Source organism: Scylla paramamosain, chromosome 7 (genome assembly GCF_035594125.1).
Source record: "Scylla paramamosain isolate STU-SP2022 chromosome 7, ASM3559412v1, whole genome shotgun sequence".
NCBI classification, from domain to species: Eukaryota; Metazoa; Arthropoda; class Malacostraca; order Decapoda; family Portunidae; genus Scylla; species Scylla paramamosain.
In genome coordinates, this window is record NC_087157.1 from 4,188,886 (window position 1) to 4,204,822 (window position 15,937).

At 43.9% G+C, this 15,937-nt stretch overlaps 1 protein-coding gene across 10 annotated transcripts in view; it reads right to left on the reverse strand.

Annotated features, from left to right (window-relative positions):
- The window catches only part of LOC135101930 (golgin subfamily B member 1-like), a 282,995-nt gene that overhangs the window by 8,165 nt on the left and 258,893 nt on the right, over positions 1-15,937 (reverse strand). For 7 of the 10 annotated variants that reach the window (XR_010269469.1, XR_010269468.1, XR_010269470.1 and 4 more), the window contains exons 15-32: positions 12,344-12,487; positions 10,683-10,997; positions 10,298-10,522; positions 9,990-10,097; positions 9,272-9,433; positions 8,665-8,855; positions 8,402-8,551; positions 5,957-6,068; positions 5,193-5,738; positions 4,512-5,048; positions 3,885-4,184; positions 3,494-3,616; positions 2,852-3,010; positions 2,399-2,599; positions 1,899-2,078; positions 1,101-1,250; positions 813-960; positions 44-375 (exon numbers count right to left, since the gene is read on the reverse strand). Coding sequence is in view for 6 of the 10 variants with exons in the window: in XM_064006309.1 (XP_063862379.1) it covers positions 44-375; positions 813-960; positions 1,101-1,250; positions 1,899-2,078; positions 2,399-2,599; positions 2,852-3,010; positions 3,494-3,616; positions 3,885-4,184; positions 4,512-5,048; positions 5,193-5,738; positions 5,957-6,068; positions 8,402-8,551; positions 8,665-8,855; positions 9,272-9,433; positions 9,990-10,097; positions 10,298-10,522; positions 10,683-10,997; positions 12,344-12,487 (4,083 nt within the window). In the remaining 4 variants the exon portion in view is untranslated. The remainder of the gene's footprint in view (positions 1-43; positions 376-812; positions 961-1,100; positions 1,251-1,898; positions 2,079-2,398; positions 2,600-2,851; positions 3,011-3,493; positions 3,617-3,884; positions 4,185-4,511; positions 5,049-5,192; positions 5,739-5,956; positions 6,069-8,401; positions 8,552-8,664; positions 8,856-9,271; positions 9,434-9,989; positions 10,098-10,297; positions 10,523-10,682; positions 10,998-12,343; positions 12,488-15,937) is intronic. The other 3 variants (XM_064006308.1, XM_064006312.1, XM_064006311.1) reach the window with 3 other exon arrangements.

Here is a 15,937-nt window from a genome sequence, read left to right on the forward strand (position 1 = left end):
AATACTGCATGCAATTAGAGAACAAGAATTCAGAAATTCAAACCTTCTGGGCTAAAGCAGCATCTCTGGCTTCCAACTGACTGTTTATTTCACAGGCTTCAACATCTGCTAGCCGTAGCTCCTCTTCTTTGCGGCCAAGTGCCTCCTCCAGCTCACGAACCTTCTCTTCAAGTTCCTCCAAGATGGTGGATGACCCCTGAGGGCCCATTCGTCTCTGGCCACTGGGATCCTCAAGGCGTCTCCTGTTTCTCCATCGGGCACTTCTCCGAAGCTTCATACTGACAGAGTCCCCGCTGAACTCTTCCCTGGATCCCTCCCTAGCGGGATCAGGAGGGGGGGTCGTTGTGGCTTCGTGGGCCAAGTTTTCTGCTGTGTCTGTCAATTGATTATTGTTATATGTATCAACAACCTTAAAAAAAACACACATCAATGATATATAATGCTTGCTTTCTCAGTTATACAGAAAATAAGACAATGACTTTGGAATCTAATATTAAAGAGAGATTATCTCTCACACTTACAAAATTTCCCATATCTTCATCTTTATCAATGATATATTATTTTCTTCCATTGTCTCCATGTGACCTACCCACATAATTGCTGTTTATAATTTTTATCAAGAAGCTTTCCTTTTTCACTGGTGTCCTAAATTTTGTTCACATTATCTCTTTACTTGAATCATAAAATGTCATTCTTCCACATGATAAAAATATGCAGTTCCATTACTCAATATTTTAATAATGTGCATTTTAATACATCCCAACTTTTCACTCCATCCTAGAAATATTCTTGCACAATAACATTTTCCCTACCTGATATATCCTCCTCTTCAATATCTGACGTTTCATCCATAACATCTGGGTTGTTGGATTCACCCTCCAGCAGCTCTGTGAGGGTTCCTAGCTGCTTTGTTACATCAACCAAGGTTTCACTCTGAGCTGCACTGCATGACTTGCAACTCTGAAAAAATTTGTAATTAGTGTTGAAGAACCTGTACTTGTTGTGCTGAAAATTATGCAGTCTAATGACTGGATGTGAATTAATGTTCCATCATCACATATTCGGTGCTGCAGTACGAAACACTTCAAATCTACACTCACTTTAACGGCTGTGGTGAGTGCTGTGATGGATGTGTGAAGAGCAGCAATGGGCATGGCATCAAGAGCATCCAGCTCACTTGCAGCATGATCATGACTCATCTGCTCCAATTGGTGCTCCAGATCTTCCAGGCGGGAGTCTCGAGATGACACCTTTCAAACAATGTTAGAATACAATGTGCTCATAGTGTATTTACTTCTTACAAAATACATATATCAAATGCTGTGACCTAAATATGTACATACATGTATGTCTTTCAATAACACCTAACCAACATGTAAGGCAAGATAATATGAGCTTTAATAAACAGCTAGATCATAAACATGTATGTGAACATCCTATAAAAAACAATTTTTTATTCATGGAAAAATGCTTCCTCATAATTGAAGTTCTGTTGTAATGGATATAATGGATAAAAGTTTACAGATGGGTGCAGGGGAGGATGCTGGGGAACCTCTGCACCATCGCCTTTTCCCACAGGAAAGTGCCCTCATTCAAGAAGGTTAAATCTTTTTTCCATTACTACTAAGTTCAGGGTTGATTGATACTGCCACTTAGGTATTATTCCTTATCACATATGAACCATCTGTCCCAAATCAGGTCACTGCCTGCTACTGCCTATTCATACTTATAATAGGCAAGTAAGGGTTCATCTAAAGGTTTCCTTAAAAAAAATAAATAAATAAAAAAAATAAATAAAAAATAAATAAATAAATAAAAATAAATTAAATTAGAAATAAAAACAAATAAATAAATAAAGTGCATTTTAATAATGTGCCAATACCTGAAATTATTCTTACCTGAAGATTGAAATTAAGAAGATCTTGTTCGTGCCGTCTCCCATGTTCTTCTAACTCCTTGGCTAAACGCTGACCCTCAAGTTCTGCTGCCATCACCCGATCCCTGAGCTCACAGTTGAGTCTATCAAGTTCAAGCAGTTGGGAGTTGCACAGTTTCAACTGATTACGGAGTTTTGTTACCTGGAAGTCAGTAGACTGTGATAAATAATGCACAAAGCAAGCAAAATACTATGTACTTTTCTTGAGTAACAAGAATGTGTGTGTGTGTGTGTGTGTGTGTGTGTTTGCTATGACACTAAATTGTGACTTAAAAGTACTCAAAAAATATGTTCAAATTATATGGTGCAGGAAAGATATACAAAAGTAAATGAAAGATGAGTTTACCTGAGTAAAAAAATTTCTTAACATTAATGATTTTAATTTAGATTTTTCTTCGATATCACACAGTGTGATCCTGTGAAATAACAATATATATCATTACCATAGATTTAATTGCTTACCTCTGATCTATGTTGTGTTTCATGACTAATGGTTTCTGAGGAGGACTCCATCAAATCCCGTTCTGCCTCAGCTAGACGTGTCCTCAACTCCTCAAGCTGCTTCCTGTATGACAGTTCTGACTCCCTAGCACCATGTTCTTTGGATGCTGCTGCTTCCAACTGTGCCTTGTAAGACTGAACTTCTTCTTGCAGAGATGACACCTAAAAAAATGTTTGATTTATAATCTCCTACACCTTAAAAGATAGCTTGAATAATTTGAGTAAATATACTTGACAAATTGTCTTGAAACTATATAATCATGCAAGTCACTCAAATAATAAATGGAAATATATTCTCAGGAATCAATTCAATGAATGCAGTTTGAAAATGTAATATGAGCATGGAAATTTCCTTTTTATATTATAACTTAAAAACAAATAATTAACCAGCTAACTATGAAAGATTGAGCACACCTGGTCTCTAAGCTTTCTTTCCCTCTGAGCCAGAATCTGGTCTGCTTGTTGAAGTGTCTCTCTCAGCATATTTTCTGTTACTTCAAGTTCTTCAACTCGTCCTCGAAGATAACTTTCATTCTGCTGCATTTCTGACATTTTGCGAGTGGAATCCTGGGCCTGAGAAAATATCACACAAGTTCAGAATGTTTATGCATGTTGGGAAAATGAATTATAAAAATTCTTCAAGTTTCTAGCTAAAACAAGAGAGATGTTTTGAAGAACCATCACAAATAATAAATTTATATCATAATAATTAAAGATACATAATAGTATCTGTGCATACAGATTTGCTTGTCTTACAGGAAGCAGGCTTATACATACACACACAAGACAAGGATTGTTGGTCTCCTACTCCAGTAAAATCCCCACACACCCCCACAAAAACAAGGTACATATGAGAGGGTAGAATTGCTGGCCTTCCAATCCCTGCTGGGTTGCAAGGTCACAGTTTCTTAGGTCATGAGAGCTACAACATCAAAGAAAACAACTTGAAAATTTTCTCTGCCCAACTAGGGATTAGTACTGAAATCTCTTGGTTGTGGGCCTTGCAAACCAGCTAGTAAGTCATATGGGTTGTATGATAACCTGATCCATTCCTACCTGGCTTAGTTCTGTGGAGAGTGCATTGTTTTCTGTCTCCAGTGTCATCATGCGGTGCACGAGTTCCTCTTGGTCTCGTAACTCCCCGCGAAGTACCTGGTTTTTCTTCTCACCTTCCATGAGCTATAAAGATATGAAGCAGCAAGAATCAATACTGAGAAAAATGATAATGCAACAATTCTCTCTCTCTCTCTCTCTCTCTCTCTCTCTCTCTCTCTCTCTCTCTCTCTCTCTCTCACACACACACACACACACACACACACACACAAAAAAAAAAAAAAAAAACAGTTTTATGAAATGCATTATAGTTAATTTACAGTGCATATTTTCATAAATAACTATTTCTCAGGAGAGAAAACAATATGTCTACAGAAAACATGGAGCAAATTACCTTGATTTGTAGTTCTTTTTCACTTTTCTCCAAGTTCCACACTCTCTCTTTGAGCTTCAATTCAGAGTTTTCAGTTTCAATCAGCCTATCCAGGAGGTCTGAAATGCGAGCACCATCACTGGTTCTGCTGTTGGTCCTCATTGTGGTTCGCAGGCGCTCCTCTGAGGCTTCCATCTGCTGGATCTTGGCAGCCTGCTGACTTGCCTTTGCCTGCAGGTCTTCAATTTGTTGCTTGTAAGACGTCACGTGACTGGACATGATCTTGTCGGCTTCTCTGATTGTTTCCCGGTATGCACATTCCTGAGGAACAAACACGATAAATGAATATTCATACATCCTAAGAGAAATGTTGCATAAGCACTACTCTTTATTGTTAGTTAACATACTTAATAAATAAGTATAATAAGTGAATAAACAAATAAAATAATGTAAAATAAAATAAAATCATATTAATGATCTATCTGATGATGATGATGATGATGATGATGATGATGATGATGATGATGACAACAACAGCAACAACAACAACAACAACAATAATAATAATAACAATAACAATAATAATAATAATAATAATAATAATAATAATAATAATAAATGACAAATAGAGAAAAAAATACATCCCACCTTTTTCTCGAGGTCATAAATTCTCTGTCGAAGACCAGTCTCTGATTTAACCAACTGCCTTATTTTCTCCACAATTTCTCCGGCACAGTGAGCTTTCTCCACTGAAGACTTGCTGTTGTGTGATACGACTGTCTCCATCTCTGTGTCCATCTCAACAATGTCGTGAGCAACAGAGGCGCCAACAATTTCAAGCTCCTGCCTGAAGGTGGAGATCTGTAGTTCAAGCTGGTGGACACGCTCTTCGAGACGCCCTCGCTCCTTCTCCACTTCAAGGAGCTTTGTCTTGTGGTCGCCAATTAAAGCCTTCTTCTCCATTTCATACAAGTCGTTATACCTAGACATGTCAGACTTCAACTCTTCTATCCTGTTCAAATAATTGTTCTTCATTTCTTCGTCCTTTTCTTGTGCTTCTTCAAGGCGAATCAACAGTTTGCACTTCTCATGCTCAACTTCTGCCAGCTGTTGTCTCACTTCCTGAACTTCTCCTTCCAAATCATGATGCTGTTGTAAAGAGTTTCGCCTCTCACTTTCATGTCCCTGAAATAAAAGAAATACATACTTATGAAATCATTAATCTACATATAACTAAATAACTTTAAAAATTGAATACATCTACATACATCCATAGTAAACCATAACTTTGATCTTTCACAAGTTGTAAACACTACAAAACATACGTACCTTCCTCAGGCTCATTTTCTCTTTTTGTAGATTCTCAATTTGTTCCAGGTAGTACTTCTCACGCTCACTGACCGACTCATTCTTGGCTGTCATGGTGCCCTGCGATCTGGTCTTGATGCTTCTCTGGCGTTTATTTTGTGGTTCCTCCTCATTTGCTTCTGCTGGCCTCCGCTGGCCATGTTCTTCAGGAATGTGTTTCTGAGCAACTCTACTGTGTGCGTCCTGACCCACAAGACCAACATCGACTTTTTGTACACAGGATTCCATCACAACAGGGGGACACACAGACATATACTCATTTACATTCAATGAATTCTTGTTCTCTTCCCAAGACATTCCAGTTTGCTTGCTGGAGAAGGGGACAAGGGTGAGCGGCCTGGTTGCCCACCGTCGCCATTGCTCCACTACCAACAAACCGTACATGACAAAGGTGAGCTGGGCGGCAAGAGCATCCTTTGCACTGGACAGTGTGGCTGCCTTCTCTTCCATCTTACATTTGATTGCCTCTAACTTAACATAGCGACCACGATTTTCTTTGTCAAGAATCTGAAAAAATACATAAAATAAAATAAATAAATAGATAAATTTTACAAGTTTATAGAAAAATATTTAATTGTTCACAAATACAATCCAAAAGCTATGAATGGAGAGAGAGAGAGAGAGAGAGAGAGAGAGAGAGAGAGAGAGAGAGAGAGAGAGAGAGAGAGAGAGAGAGAGAGAGAGAGAGAGAGAGAGAGAGAGAGAGAGAATGATGATTTAGCTACCTGCAAGTCCCTGACGCGGCGCTGCAGTTCTCTGGAAATTTCCTGCTCTTGGGAGAGAGAGGCGCTCAGCAAGTTCTCCATCTCCCGTGCAGCCTCCATCTGGGATTCCAGTCTGGGTAAAAGTCATTAAAAAATATTACCTACTCTGCATCCTCAGCGACTACAGAACATATGTTGCACAATAATATGATGACAAACAATTATACTATACAGTAATGAAGGTAAGAGATTCATTCAGTAAACATCTGTGAACTGACTTTGTTTCTTGCTAAAAGACCAGACATGCTTTATGGGAGGGACACTATTTACAGGTCGATTCTTGATGAGGTGTCCACGCCTACAATTCCATATACAGCACACCACGCACGTAGAGCCCAATGGCTCTGTTTTTCATGCAGTGTTAATCAAAGGGAAGGGACAACTAGTCATAATTACATAATCCCCCTGCCGACCACCAACTGACTCACACGGCATCTTGCCTGGCCTTGACTTGCACCGCCACATGCCTACACACGAAGCCATTCCTTCTTATGCCACGGGCTGTCGGGGAGCATCCTGACTTTCTCCACTTGGATCCGATGTTCAGTCGGGTCAAGTCAGCGGGCAATGGCTGTTGGCCGGGCCTTAGAGTCTGGTTGAGGAGCGTGTGGAGGGTGAGGAGATCCATAACACCGCGCTCAGGTGTGTGGTGCCCCATTTCGCCGGTGGTCAGTAGTGCTCTCACCGCCTGCCTCGCCACACCACACTATCGCAGCACCCAGCGTCACTCTCATCCCGTCCTAATGATCACTCGAGTGGCCTGATAATCTTGTTTATATCGTGATCTATGATGATTCACAAGCAGGAGATGAATTAGTAAAAAAAAAAAAAACCGCGCTCACTATAGCTTTACGCACATTAAATCACTGCATGCATCATCGCATTATTGTATTACTTGTAGTGGCACAAATGGTACGGTTTTTAAGCGACGTGCGGTATCCGTCACATGTTCCTCGATTGTGTTCACCGCAACAATGTAAATCGTCTATTTAACGTGAAGGACACGCAGGAAGGTTAACGCAGGTGTATCCACCGAGAAGCGAACGCTGTGAACGCTCAGACTATCAGCCACCTACTGCTGAAACACCGGCCCCAATCAGTCCTCGGCAGCGGACAACAGCAAGGAAGTCCATTACATCGTATAGTCGAAAGTCCTATCTCAAGGTTACTGGGGGCGCACCGTGTGGTCTCAGCGCGTGAGGTAAGAGCAGTGGTTGCATGCGAGGCGTCCGTGGGGAGGCGGGAGGCAGGAAGGGCGAACGCGACTGACCGTGACACAACAACATCAACCTTGGTGGCGAGGCATACAAGACACAGCTCTATTGATTATCCTTCTTGGGAGTCAGTAGCGAGGCAAATACCATTATTAAGTTTCCTGGTGGAGATCAGTAAATCTTGGGTCACAGGCGAATGAACTCCGACGCTGCTGGAAGAGGTACTGGATGGGTGGTGCGAGAGAAAGCTTCAGACGAGGATTTGTGGTCGGCCTTGCGTTAACGCCTGACGCAGAACGTATAAATGATTCGATTTCGTAAGACTCCGCGGTATCTAGACATCCAAACGAAAATTAACAAATGAAACGTATTATACTTAGAAGTAACAATGAAAAAAAAAATATGAGTAGAACACACTGAAGAGTAAGAACAGAAAATTATGTACATGGTTTACGTATAAAATATATATAAGAATTTTATGCGCAAGAGTAACAGAAAATGTTGCGGGAATCCAGCCCGTGATGAGTTAGACGAAGAAATAGCGACGCTCACGAAGAGGGGAGGTGGGGGAGTTGAGGAGGCGCAGGACGGACGGCATGGGAGATGGGAGAGTCAGACGTACGTACGGGGGGAGGACGGGATGGAGAGGGAGAAAGGGTGAAGACGGAAGGGGACGATTCGGAGAGATGTGGGAGAAAACTGACGAGTTGAATCAAAGGAAAGAGAAGAGGAATGGGGAAATTAATACTCAAGAAAAGGAATAAGATGGAGATGGAAGGAAGCCATAAGAAGTAGGATTAAAATGAGGATCAAGATGGACTGAATTACTTTTTCTTTCTTAAAACAAAATGATAAAACATAAGAAAAGCAAAAGCAGTATCCTGAGTAGGTGGAGCTGTCGCAGGGCGGTCAGTACATAACTCTTCAACAATCTGCCGTTCCTGCTGCCCCATTCTTGCCACCACGTTCCTCTTAACTAAAACGAACTACAATTTACTCTCACTTCTTCGCTATGGAGATATAAAGAGCTGAAGATTGTTCCTGGATACACATTCACTCATAACGTAGAACACTAGAACAATAGTTTGAAAGATTGTTCCTGGATACACAATCTGAACGTAGAACACTAGAACAACTTCAGACTAGTTTCCTGCGTGGACACAGCGGGCAGAAGGCAGTCGGAGTCACCTACCTCTGTACCATGAGGCGGGAGTCGTTTTCTTCCTCCTCCAGCTCACACTTCTCCTCGAACACCTCCTGGCGCGCCCTCTCCGACATGGACAGCCGTTGTTTGAGGACACGAATTTCACCTTTGAGTGTTTCCTCGGCGTCGGTCCCTCGGCTGAACAAGTATTTGATTAGACCATCACTTGCAAACAAATTCAGTTATCACCGCCAATCCATGCTGTGATTCGTTTTAAGACTGACTTAAATAACAGGTCATCGTCGTCTTACCTAGAGCTTTGTGTTCTAATTTGGGTCTTCAGAGTGTCGCATTCGAGCGCCAGCTGCTGCTTATCACACTTGAGGTGCTCCATCTCTTGCCGGAGCCGCCGTTCACTCTCCACAATGCTGTCATACTCCGTCTTGCTGAGCGTCACCTGCTCCTGGTCCAGGGTCGATTGCATGAGGTACTCGTCACTCTCCTGAATGAAAATTACGCGCTTCGTGTTACATGATGGTGATAATATTCCTTTCTTTACACAAGCCTCCACCAGAAGGGATCACCAGCTTACAGTGAAGGTTTAATCTGACTGAAGTAAAACCTGCATTCCAGTTTTCTCCTGATCACGTTGGCCATGATTATAAATTTGTCTTTATTTTAAAATTTTATGTAGTTTCATAAGAATAAAAAATAAATAAATAAATAACTAATAAATAAATAAAATAAATAAATAAATAATAAATAAATAAACAAAAATAATAAATAAATAAAATTTAAAAAAAAATCAAACCTTGATATTATTTTCCGGTCCGGAGGAACATTTAGTTGATGAAAAAAAAAAAAAAGTCTTGCTGAACAATTACCAGTGATTGAGTGATGGACGCCGCCAAGACCTACCTGCAAATCTTGCAGTCTGAGGTGTCTCAGGTCACGACCTTGGACAGCCGACCTAATTGCAGCCAAGCGAGCAACTGCACTCTGAAGGTCAACATCTTGCTGTAGTTCACATTCTGCCTTGTGGAGTTCTGCCTCGGACGCAAACACGGCCTCGACCTGCGACTGTTCGAGGCAAGCACGGGTCAAGCGCACCTCATGCACCAGCGGTCACGCACACGATTGTATAGAAGCTCAAGGTCAAAATAGGTTGTAGTGCAAGAACAATATTAGCTTGGTTTTTAAGATTCACGAACAGTGCAGGAAGATTATAATGTGTTTTTTTTTTTTTTTAATGAGCTAGCAGCAAAGACAAACAAACGCGCACACACTCGCACACACACACTGAGGGTACGAAAATTTACTGAGTAAGTACAGCACTGAACTCCAGAACAAAAATAAGTTTTCTGTTAAAATAATTAACTTCAATATGAACATGCACATACAATGCCATGCAAAAGCTGGCACTAAACTTACCTTCTTTACTAAAGTGATTTGAACTAAAATATTTTCATAAAGTTTTCACTAAATTCAGACTGGCTTCTGTGAAATTTCCTTCGGGGTAAAGAAGCAACAGCAGCAGCAGCAACAACAACTAAAAGATGAAGCCCTCACACGCAGCCGGACGGGATGCACTATCATAACTTTCACACGTGACAGGGAGGGTTGTGGTGGTGCTTACCAGGTCAGTCTGTGTGGTGACGTGAACCAGTTCACAGGATGTATCAAAGATCCCAGATTCCTGGAAACTGGTGGCGGCTTCCAGAGGCATCTTTCCGGGACGCGCCTGCTGCAGAGAGATACCACTTACTCAGGTTTTTTGTTGAGGCCAATGCACTCACCCTGACACTCACTCATTCAGTCAAACATCCATTCGCTCTCCACTACGTCACGGCGCGATGCAACCCATCCCTCGTATATTGAAAGTTCACCACCTAGACTCGCTGTTCAGTAGTATGTCCTGCTGGCAGCACAGATACCCTGACTCACCTGAACATGTTCTGGTGAGTCGCTGAGCTCTGCGTCACTCAGATCGGAGTGGATGGAAGGCGTCTTGCGGTGCACCAGTTCGCTCTCTGTACCAGATGCTTCGGTGCGGGTCTCCTGAGCCTCGCTCAGACTGGCTACCGCCTCCTGCAGCTCACGGTTTTCATCCGTCAGAGTGACAACTCGGTCCTGCAGCTGGCAGAGGGAACTGTCCAGTACACGCAGCTTCTGAAAATGGCAAAACACACATACATATACACTCATTCATCACCAAGTTCAAAGCTACTACGATATTTACAGAAATCCCAAAACAGCAATCCAGGCTCACGCGCACCACCGGTACACTTTATATTTGGCAGACAAGTTTGGTTGTGTGAGCAACACCTACCGTTATGGTGTCCAGAAGGACGGCCTCCTGAGCGGCGGGATCAGCTAGGGACTCCTGTAGGCGGGTAGCAAGTACCATCAGGTCCCGCCCCACGTCACATCCAAGCTCCTCCACACCCATCCCGGCTTTGCTGGGAGAAGGGGGCGTGGGCAGCGTGGGGCTCACCGGCGAGGACAGGGCATGGTGGGGCTGCAGGGGAAGCGTCGCCACCCAGTCAAGCAGAGCAGCCAGGTGGAGGGCGGCAGGAGCTTCTTCCTCTCCCGCAGCTCGCGACAATTGAGCCAACCACGCCCGCGCCTCTGACACCCGCGCCTTCTGCAACAAAACCAACACCACTCAGTGTCATGCTACCCAAGGAGTGAGGGGAAGGACGATTCCTATGTACTGCAGGGAGAATACATAACGCTCAACTCTCATTAACACGTAGTTCAAGTTCACTTATGAAACAGGCCACTCTTGCGAGAAGAGGTATGTGGTGCAGGGTGAAATGGAGAGGACCAGGTGTGGATGCAGAATGTCATCTGGTCAGGACCATGGATGGAAGACGCCCTTCATGAAGGTACATGAGCGTCAGTGGTTGGAAATAAATAGTGGATCCGAGAGTAAGGCGACATCACGCTAAAAAAATGTCGCTTTCACTGGTCATGATGGTGCGTGGCGCTTGCGGTTCGTTCACCCAGCGTGGTGAGGGCAGCATCAGAGCTTCGAGATGCCCTTGAGGTTCCCGCCACTTTCAAAACTTTCTGCTCTCCTCGGTAGTGTGTCCTCAGGGACTCCGATGTCTGGCTTACTGGACATTGACCAGGAAAAAAATCTTAATATAATCCTAAAATATAATACAACACCATGATAATAAGTGTATTTATTTTTTAACTAAGCAAGTAACTATTAGGATCGAGTAACTGTCCCAGTACTCATGAGCTATGCATTAATTTTTTGTTGTACTGAGGAAAATCGTCAGAGAAGTAAAGAAAAGTTCAACAGTCAAGTGAGGCCCGATAGAATTAAATCAGCCATACAATGACGAGGGGGTGATAAAATGCTGCTGGAGTGAGGAGAGAGAGAGGGACGTGAAAACATCTGACAAGAAATTACAGGACGCGACTGTGTGTGTGTGTGTGTGTGTGTGTGTGTGTGTGTGTGTGTGTGTGTGTGTGTTTTAATGTTGCAACTCTTCTATTTGAGCCTTAGATGATCGCCGTTTCTAATTTATGGAGGCCTACACGATCAGTTCCGGCCCTGATGGCGCAGGCCACTAAGGGTTCCTTTCCAGAGGCTCATGCCGCCTCCCAGAGCTCCCTAATGCAATCGCACCGTTGATAATGTTGACAGGAAGCATGTGGGTGTTCTTCAGCCACTTGACGACAGCTTGAAAAATTACCAGCTTCCGGCAGGATTCGAACTTGCACCCCTTTTCATTGCGGATCTTTCTCCATTTCTGTAATTATTCGTTCTCTTCTGTGTCTTAATATCCTTTTAACGTATCTGTGTGTGTATATGAGTCTCTCTCTCTCTCTCGTTTATCATTCTCTGACAGACTTTGCCTCGAGCACAAAGAATACAAGCTCATTAAGAAGAAGAAGAAGAAGAAGAAGAAGAAGAAGAAGAAGAAGGAATAACAAAACAAAAAGCGTGTTGAAAAATGAAGACGCGAGGCTCACCTTGTAATCACTGGAGAGGTCGAGCCCGGAGTCTATGGAGAGCGGGAGTGAGAGATCCTCATTGGTGGTGGGAGTGGTGACCTCATCCGCCTCGGTGTTGGTGGACTGGTCACGAGTTTCCAACGCTGACCCAAACTCCGAACTCTGAAGAGGAGACACATCACGTTACAAAACAATGCAGAGTAATGTGATCGACTAGACAGTGTAGGTAAGTAATAATAAAGGCATGATGAAGAGGAGATGCACAATGAGTTGCAAAAGAATGAAGAGTAACGTAATCGACTGACAGTGTAAGTAATAATGAAGATAATGATGACTGGTGATTTACAAATTTGGTGTCCCTGAACATCAGCTAGGGTACGTACAGTCTTGCATCACACGACTACTACAGACTCCTTCCAAGCAGACTCTACACGGCTTCCACATGTCCCCTCACTCACCGCTCGCTACTCCAGTTCTCGATGCAACAAACCAGTGTTTCTCAACTTTTGCCTCAGTCTGTTCCAGAGTTTAAAACCGCCAAAGTTCGTTATCCCCACCTATAGCGCACAACATTCTCCCAAATTCCTCTACTTTCTTTATCTTTCCATGATGCCTCTCCGTTATCACCCTTAGACATTACCATAGTATCCCAAGGGTGATTTATCCCATATTGTAAACATTGTCCTAAATGGAAAGTTACGGACAAAACCAGAAAAAAAAGCGAAGAAAGACCAATCATCACCACCATAACACTGATCATCATTTGCAGCAGCACCACCATCGCGTGTCTAGACAGAGTCAGTCCGTCATCACTCGCCTGGTCTGTTACACCAGCAGCACTGTGGCTCTACCAGCTACCAGCGCCACACACCTTCACCCGGGTTCCCTCCACGCTGCTCTCACGCTATGGCAGACCAGCACGCCACCAGCCACAGCACCCTGCCGGTGCGCGATAAGCTCAAACACAATACTTATTATACAAAGCTTCATTTCACAGGTGCGGGAGAGTCAACAGCAAGCAACACCCCGGCCAAGGCTGTATGGTGTGTGGTGGTGTGTAGCGCTGCAGTCCCGTCCCTGTGCTTGGTGGAATAGCTTGGTCCCTTTGGTTTAATTTGATGATGTATGATGCGTACTGCCGTGACGCGGTGTTGTGTGGCATGTCAGCAGTGTATATCACCCGCTGGCTATTTACTTCAGCACACGCACACACACACACACACACACACACACACACACACACTGGTCAGCAATGTATCTATAATAAAACAAAGGATTAATAAAGACCGCTAGTCAGAATCGGTAATTGCGTCACTTCGGTTCAGCTCGCCTGTCATTCGTCTTAGAGAATCACGCCCCGCAGCGAGCGATTTACTTCTGTCTCGGGAACACCCACACGGCGGATCGTAAGATGGGTCACCAGAACGCATATCGGTGTAGCCACAACGATCTAAAACCAATCCCTCAGGTGCAGTACAAGTGCCGTGAATTACAATGTTTTGCAAGACACTTCGCTCACACTCATTTTCTTGTCATGCCACAATCTTGTAACTCATCCACTTTCAGGATGCAGAAAATTCATATTTACCCTCAAGACTATCAAACAGCATCGCGGCCGCCGCCAGTTGGCCTGGTATAAGCGGGCAGCAACAGACAACAGTCACCACCAGAGGGTTACTGATCTGCCGACGGCCTGCTCGTGACGACATGGCTTCCTTTGCGAAACAGCCGAGGGAAAGTAATAACGGTCGTCAGCCTTTCATTTTTCCCATGTTAGTCGCTAGTCTGAGAAACGACCGGGCAGACTTGCTAATCAGTCCCGTTTAGTAACTGCACCATACGACGAGAAAAATAATCACTATCACCACCACCATTACCAAACAGTCTGCAAGGTGTTGCTTCACTGCGAACATTGAAAAGGAGATGAAGAGGAAGACGAGGAAGATGAGGAGGCAGGCGCATAAACAAGTCGGTAAATGGGTAGGTGGGTTCGAGCAACAAGCAACTCAGACTGGAACAAAGAGTAAGGCATGCGAGTAGCCTTGATGGAAGCGAAGGTCGCTGAGAGGAAATAAGCGCAGCATCGCCATTAGCATCCCCACCAAACTATGGAGGTGTGCACAATGCCAACCCTGCGGCCTCAGGGGAGAAGGACTAGCAGGATGGAAGCTATGACACCACATTAAGATGAAAATTATGGGGGGGGGGGATTTAGGGGAAAGGACTAAATTTAGGACGCAGTAACTCAAGTCCATCATTGCTTGAAAGATTCACAACAGTCGAGAGAGAGAGAGAGAGAGAGAGAGAGAGAGAGAGAGAGAGAGAGAGAGAGAGAGAGAGAGAGAGAGAGAGAGAGAGAGAGAGAGAGAGAGAGAGAGAGAGAGAGAGAGAGAATAAAACATATAAACACACGCACACACAAAGAAACATCAACAAACAATATACACTTTTAAGACAACATGGAAGCGGCAACAATTACACTCCTTCAGACCTTGCTGAGATGGAAGGGGGAAAGAAAAGAAAAGACACGTCAAAAAGGAGGTGGAAGGGAGGCCGCCGCTCGAGGTCGCAGCTACAAGACAATGGACGGAGTTTTCTTCTTTTCCTCAGTTTCTTACGAGGCGTTTCTCGACCTGCCCTCTCTCCCTCTCTCTCTCTCTCTCCCCTCCCCATTCCACACCCTCCATTTCCCGACCCCTTAACCTCCGACCTGCTGAAAGGAAGGGACTATCGCCATTGATAAGGGAGTGAATGGAAGGGAAGGAAGGGCGGGGAAAAATACGAGGCAATGATTAGGAAAAAAAAAAAATACAGATGAAGTAATTTTTGTAAGAGTATAAAATTCAATGGAAGGAAAGGAAGGGAGGGGAAAAATAGGAGGTAATGATTAGAAAAAAGAATAGATGTAATAATTCTTGCAATAGAAGTCAATTAAGGGAAAGCCAAAAACAAACACTATTAGCATCACTACCAGCAACACAGTTGTTTACAGAGGAGCGTGGTGTGTTGTGGCGGGCAACTACGGATGAAGCTCCTTTCGAAAACAGGAGGATCAGCCGGCAAAGAAGTTAAGCTTATAAAGAGGACTGGACGTTATGGGATCTAGTGTAATGAAAGACAGCGCTCGCATATCGGTTAATAAGTACTCTGTTGAGAGAGAGAGAGACGAGAGAGAGAGAGAGAGAGAGAGAGACGTAGAGAGAGAGAGAGAGAGAGAGAGAGAGAGAGAGAGAGAGAGAGAGAGAGAGAGAGAGAGAGAGAGAGAGAGAGAGAGAGAGAGAGAGAGAGAGAGAGAGAGAGGAATAAATATAACAGAGCACACCAGTACCAATGCAACAATCAGGACAGGTGTCTGGGGCGGCAGGTGTGCAGGAAACCCTCCCGCCCTCAAGGTCACGCCGTCGAGGCAACAAAGTCTCGACAGCTGCATGACAATTGGGCGATATCTCACTCGTCACCATTTTATTCACCAATTTGATTGTGAAGCGTGTTAGGGCGTGTGCCAGCGGGGCGCCGCATGACCAGACTCACAAATTACATGATGCACTGCGCTGGATATTGGCTGACGGATGCAAGTCCACCCCGCCACTGGACGGCTCAGGACGGCTGACG